We start from the raw sequence: 9170 nt of genomic DNA, 5'->3' as shown, positions 1-9170 counted from the left end.
TATCTGGAAAGGGCACGGTATTTTACCGACGCAGTTATAGTATTTTAAATGAAAGGAAAAGGTGATTTTAAGCTGTGCAAGTATTGGTTTAAACTACCTGGAGCATTCTCATTCAAGAATCGAGACACGTGGGCCTTTCCAGGATTAAAAAAAAAAAAAAAAACAGTTAAATATAATACAAAAACAATTGACTATTTTAGGCGACTATGACCTTTTGATATAAAATAACAATCGGGCTTCTAGTTTTTCATTGGTGAACCGACTCAGTGACCCCCAGATGCAAATTATTAAAATTTCAGGTCAATTGGATGAGAAATCGACGATTTTGTGACATTGACCTTTGACCTATTGACCAATTAATTTGTCATCGCCATATTCTCGGAATAAAGCTTTGTTGAAAATTTGATGACAAAAAAGCTCAAATGTGCAAAACCGAATATATTTTAAAAAAAAAAAAAAAAAAATGAGTATATAAAAAAAGAACAGAAGGGATGTAAGCAAGCTATCGCCGGCACTCTGGCCACATTCTAAATTTGTGCTCCAACCTTGATCAAACGTGAGACCTGGCCAGCCGGTTCGTGAAAGACTTGGGCCAAGTTTCTGCTGGCCAACCCCTCAAGAACGTGGGAATAATAATTGTGATCCTTAAATAATGAGAAGAAGAAGAAGTTGTTGTTGTTGTTGTTGTTGTTGTTGTTGTTGTTGTTGTTGTTGTTGTTGTTGTTTGTGTGCTCCTTTCGTGTCCGTCAAGTTGTATTTCTAAAGGATTTCCTGCTCTCGTTCCGACGAAGTATGAGGCAACGCACCGTAATTAGCAGACTCCCCTCCCCTCAACCCCCACAACACAAAGTGGTCCCTCGCGATCGATTGGTTTAATGTTGAAGGTCAGCGGTTCGAGTCCCGTTAAGGCTGTCCTTTTAAAAGAAGGTGGAGCATGGATAAAAACTACATGTTGGAAACATTAACGCAGGTTTTCATGGACCGAATGGTCTTTGATCCCTTATAAATATGTCTTAGAGTAACATCTCCCACAGTAACAACAACAACAACAACAACGAGGAAGAAGAGGAGGAGGTGGAGGCATGTAAATTACGTCACATCCGCGTTCGACCAATCACAACCGAGTCTGAAGTGTATGCAGCATGATGCAAATTTAACACACCAGTGGTTACAAGAACCCGTTGACAAGAGGAGGCAAGAAAAGAGCGCCGTCAGAGAGGGTCGGAATTCATTTTAAAAAGCAGTGAAACTTATTGTGTGAAATATAATAACGGTTTAATCTTCGTACCGGGTGTACGAGTTAGAATGGAATCGCGGAGTGAGGCGGCGGTCAACCTCAGCGAGGAGAGACGGGCAGATGAGGAAGGAGGAGAAGAGGAAGAAGAAGACGAGGAGATTGACGATGAGATTGAGGACGATGTTTCTGGTAAATTGCAAAAATATTTATTTATTTATATTCTCCCACCAACCCCTTCCCCGAAATATTTTTTGACGACTTCGTTACATTAAAAAAGATTTCCCCCTCCCCCTCCCCCCCCCCCAAGTCCAGACTGGGTACAGTGGCAATTCCGAATTTACGGGTTTCAGGAGAAGTTTGACGTCCATAGACGTGAGAATTAACTTGTGGTTTCAGGGAGATTGAAAAGAAGAGGTGAATGTGGAGAGCTTGTTGATCCAGACCTTGAAACGCTCAACGTTGTCAAAGTGGACGGGAAAGCAGGAAGGAGTGCCTGTTGTTGTTGTTGTTGTTGTTGTTGTATTCCGTTGGGGACGTGAGGTGAACTGTGAACTGAACTGAACTTTTATTTTATTTTATTATATTATATTATATTATATTATATATTTTTTACCCTGTGTACCACCAAGACGTATTGTCACGAATTTGGAAGCTTACTGCACTCAACATTCAGGTCCCGAGAGCACAGTTATATCTGTAAGTGTGTGTTTATAGTTCGGGCCCCCTACCTGTGTCTAACGGGAATGACGTGTGTGCGCTGCGGAGTTTTGTTTACAACAAATCTCCTTCACTGCACTTCACACAACGTGCGTGGGCGGAAATTTCCATCGCCTCAGACCGGGACTCTGCCCAGGAAGGCAGGGGCGTGCCCTTTGTCCAATCACACCACAGAAGGCGACTTTCCCACGACACGCCGGCCAATGAGGGTTGAGATGGCCACAGACAGCGACTTTCCCACGGTGAGCGACTAAAAGTGATATGAAGCACAATATCTCAAAAAGTTGTGGACGGATTCAGACGAAACTGGGTGGACACATTGGGTGTGTCGCAAGGACAAATTGTTTCGATTTTGGTGAAGATCCGAATCGGGATGTGGCTACGAGAGTTATTTAATTTTAAAAGTGATTCTTAACCATTGAGAGATAGGACAAAAACGATATAGTGTTGTGGGCCGGGGTTTGGTGGCGATAAACGACCACTAGGTGGAGCAGTGGAATCGTCTCCCACCGAACACCCAGAATTTAGGTCGTGACTCTCGGACAACTCGAAGGTCATGGGTCGCTTAGAGGACCGTGGTCGCCAATATTTCGACGGCGTGAGGTAGGGTCCACTTGTCTAATTCCAATTTACCTAAGTACTCACGCCGTCCAACTAACGGGGAAACCACACCCTCGGCCGACTTTGTTCGAATCCTCGAGTCGCTTTCACCGACTCGGATCCAGCGTAACCGAACGGAAGTTGCCAAAGCCGCACCGGACCAAATTAACAATTTACGGCATGAACGGCTTTACTATTTCTCAATACGCACCTTGCTAGGCCAATGAGGGAAAGCACAGAAAACGAGCTGGTACATTTCATAGGAGTTTTATTTATAACAATAATCGGGGAGGGGGACACAGAGCAGAGTTATCCGAATAAGAAAATGTAATTTACAAGGAAAGGAAAACACATACAATTCGACTTGCAGACAGGGCCCACGGGGACACACACACACACACACACACACACACACACACACACACACACACACACACACACACACACACACACACACACACACACACACACACACACACACACACACACACACACACACACACACACACACACTAAACTGGACCCGTGCCGGGGTACCTGTCCCGCCTCGTCCGGTCACACCGACCCGAACCGCCATGGTGGGACTTGTGGTCACACCACGACCTTGGCGTTGTCAGCACCAAGACTGCAGACCGCTCAAACACGACCACAGACCGTGCCGCAATCGCCACCAAGACTTCTGTCTCCGTCCTCTCGTCTCCTTTTTCTCCCTTGAGGTGGGAGGGGTTTCTTTACTCGCCACTCACCACCTGATTGGATGAGGGGTTGTCGGATGACTTGTGGTCAGCCTCCCAATTGGCTGGGGTGCGCGTGTGGTGCTCGCCTTCCGCTCATTGGCTGGAGGAAACGGTCCATGCCCTTCCTTGGGGCGGAGCCGCTATCCAAAGCGACGGAGGCTCCGCCCACGCCCTCAGCCAAAAACACGTGGGCAATGGCGACTGGGTCGAGTGAGGGACGGTGGCGTTGTTGTTGTTGTAGTTATGCGCTTCGTAGCGTAGTTATACGTAGCGGAGTTATGCGCTTCGTCGAGTGCCGTTCTCGTTTAACATAGTAATATCTCCTTGTAATACAATTGACCCCCACCCACCACCACCACCACCACTATCAACCAAAGTATTTTTCTCACTCATTTTATGTCAGTGTGCTTATATGTGCAAGTAATGATTATAATAAATCGCTCACTGTATTTAAAAAAAACATTTTTTCATATTGAAGTATTTTTTTTTTACCTCTGCCATTGAAGGTGAACGGAGGTTATGTTTTCACCCTTGTCTGTGTGTCTTTTTGTGTTTGTTTTTCTGTGAGCAGATTATCTTGTGTTGTGCACTGATTCGGACAAAATTTGGTGGAGAGGTTGGTTATGTGACGAGGACGAATTGATTCGATTTTGGTGAAGATCCTGTTCTGGATACGAGAATGATTTTACTTCTTTAATAACTCTTCACCATTGAGAGATGTGGGGGAAAAAATGACGTAGAGCATGAGATTTCAAAAAGTTGTGGATGAGTTATCACAAAACTAGGTTGGATGAGTTGGGGAGGTGAGAAGAACAAGCCGATTTGATTTTGGTTCAGGTCCGGATCCAGATCTGGCCTATCGGTGGGATACAAAACATAAACTGTTCAGCTTGGTGGAGGTATGTCTCCCGAGGAGTGCCGTTCTAGTTACCTCCGCTCACCAAAGGTGGATGGATGTTATGTTTTCACCCCTGTCTGTCTTTCTGTTACTTGGCAAAAACATTTTTTTTGCCAAGTATGTTGATCTGTTCTGTTAGTTTGTTGTTTGTCTCTCTGTTTGTGAGCAGGGCATCTCAAAAAGTTGCGTATGGTTTGGGATGAACTTTCTTGGACAGTTTGGGTGTGTGACTAGGACAAATCGATTCGATTTTGGTGAAAATCCGAACATGGGTGGAGGTATGTCTACCGAGTGCCCTTCCTGTTTCATATGGATTAATGTCTGGATAGGATGTGCAAAAGGAAAAATCTGTTTACAGACGGTTAACTAGCAAAACACAGACAAGAATGGAAGGACACTTGATTGAGTTGAATGAGTGATATCAACTGTAAATGTTTTTTTTTTATTGTTATGTCTGAAGAACTTTAGAGCAACATAAACTGTGCTGAGATTGAAAGCTGAATGCCTTTAATCATTAACACCAGTCACATCTCACACTTGAGAATGAACAAAGCTATTAACATATTTATGTGGAGGTTAACGATTCACATGTTACTGAAAATTACCCAGTAGTTTTCACCATGGCATCTGAAGAATTGGGAAGCTGCCCAATTTACCAGCCAAAAACAACTCGAAATACTGTCTTTACTTGGACAAATAAGTTGAAATAGAATGATCATGAGAGGATGAAAAACATGAGCCTGGTGTGGCTCAGTGGTTAAGGCGGTGTCTTGGGATACTTGGGGTCCTGAGTTTGAGCCCCGCTGGCCACTGAGTTAGCATCAGGGGGGTTGACTCAGCTTGTCATCCTTCTGAAGGTCAGCGAAATGAGCACCAGTATCCTGGTAATTATCCCTGCAGGGTCGAAGGCAACTAAAGGGTTGGCGTCAGGAAGGGCATCCGGCCGTAAAAACATTGCCACAAGAAAGGGTACCATGATTGGAGCCCGCAAAAAGCTGACCCCTGCTCAGGGATAAAGGCTTTCAAATGGTGTGATGATGATGATGAGAGGATGAAAAACTTCTACCTTGTATGATTTGGAAAAGGTTATCATGGAATGGTGATCTGAGATTCATCCTCAACCTGTATTTTCAGGAAAACGCTACATCTGAGGTTTCAAGTTCATGTGTGTGCTTACCTGATATATATATATATATATATATATATATATATATATATATATATATATATATATATATATATATATATATATATATATATATATATATATATATATATATATATTGTTACGTTTGAGGGGGGGTATGCATTCAAAGGGTAATTAGGTATGCCATGCTGTTCGAGTGTACCAGGATCTCGATGTAATAAGTAGCAATTCAGTGGTGATAAGTTGTCTAGTAAATGTCCATTTCTTCAAGGGGGAAATGATAATTGTCACGTAATTAGATAGGGACACGGGATAGGGTAAGTGTGTCTGCGTAAACCCCTTTTAGTAGTCCCTGGAGGCTTGCCGTGACGTCACAGGACAGTGCTGCGGATGGCTCCGCCCCGTGATCACGATTGGCGGAAGGCGACGGCGCAGGGCCAATAAAACGGCTCGATTGGAAGTCACGAGGACGGGAGGATAAAAAGGTTCTGTTCGGGGTCGAAAGGGAAGAAGAAGAAGATCGGGACAGAAAAACTGTTCTGGTGGAGGCTGTTGTGCTGGGAGCGTGCTGTGTTGTTGGGCTGATTCGGCCCTGGTTTTCATCATGTCTCGAGGCCTTCCTGAGCCTCGTGCCTCACCTTGGTTGGCTCTGGGGTTCTGCTGGCTCGGAGTACGGGGTCGAACGGCGGGCGGACCTGCCTCCCTCTCCTGCTCGCAACTTGGCGCCAGAACTGGTTCCCTGGCGGCTGTGAGCGGACTTGGGCCAAGACCAGGAGGTCGACAGCACCACGGTGTCTCCTGCCCCTGACGAGCGCAACGCCAGCTCGTCCGGCGCCAATCCAGGGACTGTTGCGTGTGCACCACGGGCCAGCCTGACCACCAGAACCAGCTATGTTGTGTGTGTGTGTGTGTGTGTGTGTGTGTGTGTGTGTGTGTGTGTGTGTGTGTGTGTGTGTGTGTGTGTGTGTGTGTGTGTGTGTGTGTGTGTGTGTGTACCTGGCACCTTAGAGGGTTTGAGATTTGTATATTCATTGGAATTGTCTGTGTTTTCCCCACGCCCGAACCCACACCACCATCCCGTCGAATCGCCCCGGATCCCTCTTCTTGCCGAGTCTTGTTATTTCTGGTTAGAGAAATAAACGTTATCAACTCAGTGAAAAGCGACTCGTGCCACCTTCCTCGTCCCGTTTGCGGTAGAGCGATTGAAACCGCCATCTTTGGGTTATAAATAAGTAAACCGCCTCCATCGTTTCGGCTCATTCTACGTTGGCAGGACTGTTCAAGTCCCGTGAATGTCACAATATATATATATATATATATATATATATATATATATATATATATATATATATATATATATATACACACACACACACACACACACACACACACACACACACACACACACACACACACACACACACACACACACACACACACACACACACACACACACACACACACACACACACACACACACGTCCAAGTTTTCCTGTCTGTAACACTTTTTTCTAAAGGTTTACTACTGTTGTAGATTGTAGAATAATATAATGGTACCAATGGAAAGCTAATCTAATCAATTTACTTGGAACAAACATTAGTGTCCGTTTAATCTCAAAAATACCTCTTTTAAAAGACCGTGTTTCCGGGATTAAGTAAGAAGAAGTGGGACCCCGAATTTTAATGTTTCGGTTCGGAGCAACCCTTTTGAAGGACACGAAGGAGCTCACACAAAATTATATTATAGTAATACTTCTCGAAGCAATAGAAAAACTCCAAAAGTGCATGGGAGGAGCACACAAACAATCGCAACCACAACAACAACAATTACGTGTTATAAAAGATTCTTTTTCATGTGTTTTACTGAATTTTACATTCTCATTGACACTCGCAGATCGACTTGCAATATGTTTGTGAAGAACAACATGTTGTGATAAAACGCGACGGGAGGCACGCCTAGTATTTATTAGAGTTTCTGAAAGTGCTAAATGATGTCACGAAAGGATAGCTTGCTAACAATTTGAACAGAAGGGAACAGATGTACAAATAACACACTGCCAAACATGATTTCGAGTGTATGAAGGATTATGGTTAGGTGTTTTAAATACGTTCAGAAGTCTCAGTCTGTTATGGACACCTGAATCAAAATAAACTGCCCTTACGTGGCAGGTGACCTTTCATCACAGGAAATTTTTATTTCCCCAAAGCCTTCCTTTTATTTAAATGAATATTAAAATAAATGACTACATGTAAGGAAAATGTGTGTGCATTCAAGCCATTAATGCCGTACAGCCGCTCAAGTGATGACTGGCTGATCTGATCATGTCAGCACAGCAACTTTCCTCTTTCGATCCAAACTCTAACTCATGCCAGGCTACCTGTACAAAAATGGTGTCTTTTGTATTCAAAACTTTGCTGAAATATGTAAAAAAATTTTACCCTGGAAATAAAGTATAACAATAGCCTTTTGGTGCTTTTTGCCATTTTCGCAACCATAACCGGCCTTTACTTGAGCCAAAATCACCTCCTGTTGCTAGCATCTGTTTCATTGTGCCCTCTTCTAAGAAGGTGAAAAGCAACAAACAAGGCTCACAGCTACCAAACTAGGCTCAATATTCTCTATGGCTTGCTTATTGGTAACTAGGAATGACCATTTTTAGCCTTGTACTGCTCACATGCGCACTCTTAATGACTGGCTACGTGCCAGACATCGGTAATTGATACCTGCTACTGTGCTAGCCACGTGCCCATTAAATAGGTCTGGCATGTATCCTAAGAGCATCGTCAATATGCACACACAACCAGTCCGGGCACATCTTCTGAAATGGCATTGAAGTAAAAGCATTGCAACTCATATCATCCAGCAATGGCCTAAGTCACCAAAACCAACCAGTGCAATTAAATGTTCTCTAAAAAATAACCATAGATTCCAGGGAAAATGTCCTCGAGTCTCAGTGCTTCGTATACACGCTGCAGTTGTAGTTACTGTTGACTTTTCAATTTCTCACTCTCTAAATCTTGGGAAATTCCAGTCGTGGCATTGTCAGAAACGTATTGTGCAAGAATTGGACTTTCCACCTGAGGTGAACTTTGCTTTTATAGTTTGACAATTGTTTGTCGTTCTCTTAAAAAAAAAATTATTTCCTTAAAATTTAAGTGTGTCTCTGGTGTATGCCTCCCTTCCAACCCTTCCCTCACTTCAAATGGCACCACAGCTGACTCTGCTTGTGAGAAGGCTGAATGCCTCAATTCTGTGTTTGCTTCCAAATCTTGTGTCCTCAACACCTGGATCTCGGTACCTGCCCTTCCATGTTGTACACAACTGTTCCTGGCCTCTATGTCTTTTACACTTGAGAAGGTGGAGAAGGTTCTTTCAACCCTCGATTCTGATTCTGCAATTGGACCGGATGGCATCAGCTCGCGTGTCCTAAAAACCTGCTCTTCTGCTCTTGCACATCCTCTCTCTCTGCCGCTCTTGCACATCCCCTCTCTGCCATTTTAACCCCATATTTTGCCTGAGGTCATCTTCCATCTGCTTTGAAATCAGCCAACATCACTGCATGAAATAAAAAGTGCAAAAAACTGATTCCCTTGATTGCAGACCTTCCAATCACAAGTAAGGTCATAGACTCCATCATCGCAGTTGATGTGTTATCCTTCTGTTTCTGCAACAACCTCATCTCAGATCACTTATTTTGTTTCAGACCATTCCACCTTGGACATGCATCTACTCACTGAAAAATGTATGGAGGCCCTCAATGTCAGGGACAACATCAGGGCCATCTCTGAACATGTCTCGTGCTTTTCATACAGTCTGCCATCCTACCTTACTCT

The 9170-nt window shown here is 43.9% G+C and overlaps 1 protein-coding gene across 2 annotated transcripts in view; it reads left to right on the top strand.

The window, feature by feature from the left end:
• Positions 1 to 1120: 1120 nt before the first annotated feature.
• The window catches only part of LIPE (lipase E, hormone sensitive type), a 172296-nt gene continuing 164246 nt past the window's right edge, over positions 1121 to 9170 (top strand). For both annotated transcript variants that reach the window (XM_085851949.1, XM_085851945.1), the window contains exon 1: positions 1121 to 1426. In XM_085851949.1, coding sequence (XP_085708075.1) covers positions 1306 to 1426 — 121 coding nt within the window. In that variant the 5' untranslated portion in view covers positions 1121 to 1305. The remainder of the gene's footprint in view (positions 1427 to 9170) is intronic.

The sequence above is a fragment of the Eptatretus burgeri genome, chromosome 13, assembly GCF_056783735.1.
Source record: "Eptatretus burgeri isolate ZD-2024b chromosome 13, Ebu_testis_v1, whole genome shotgun sequence".
Classification (NCBI taxonomy): Eukaryota; Metazoa; Chordata; class Myxini; order Myxiniformes; family Myxinidae; genus Eptatretus; species Eptatretus burgeri.
Note: the sequence above shows the minus strand (reverse complement) of the source record. Positions and strands in the feature narration are given on the sequence as shown.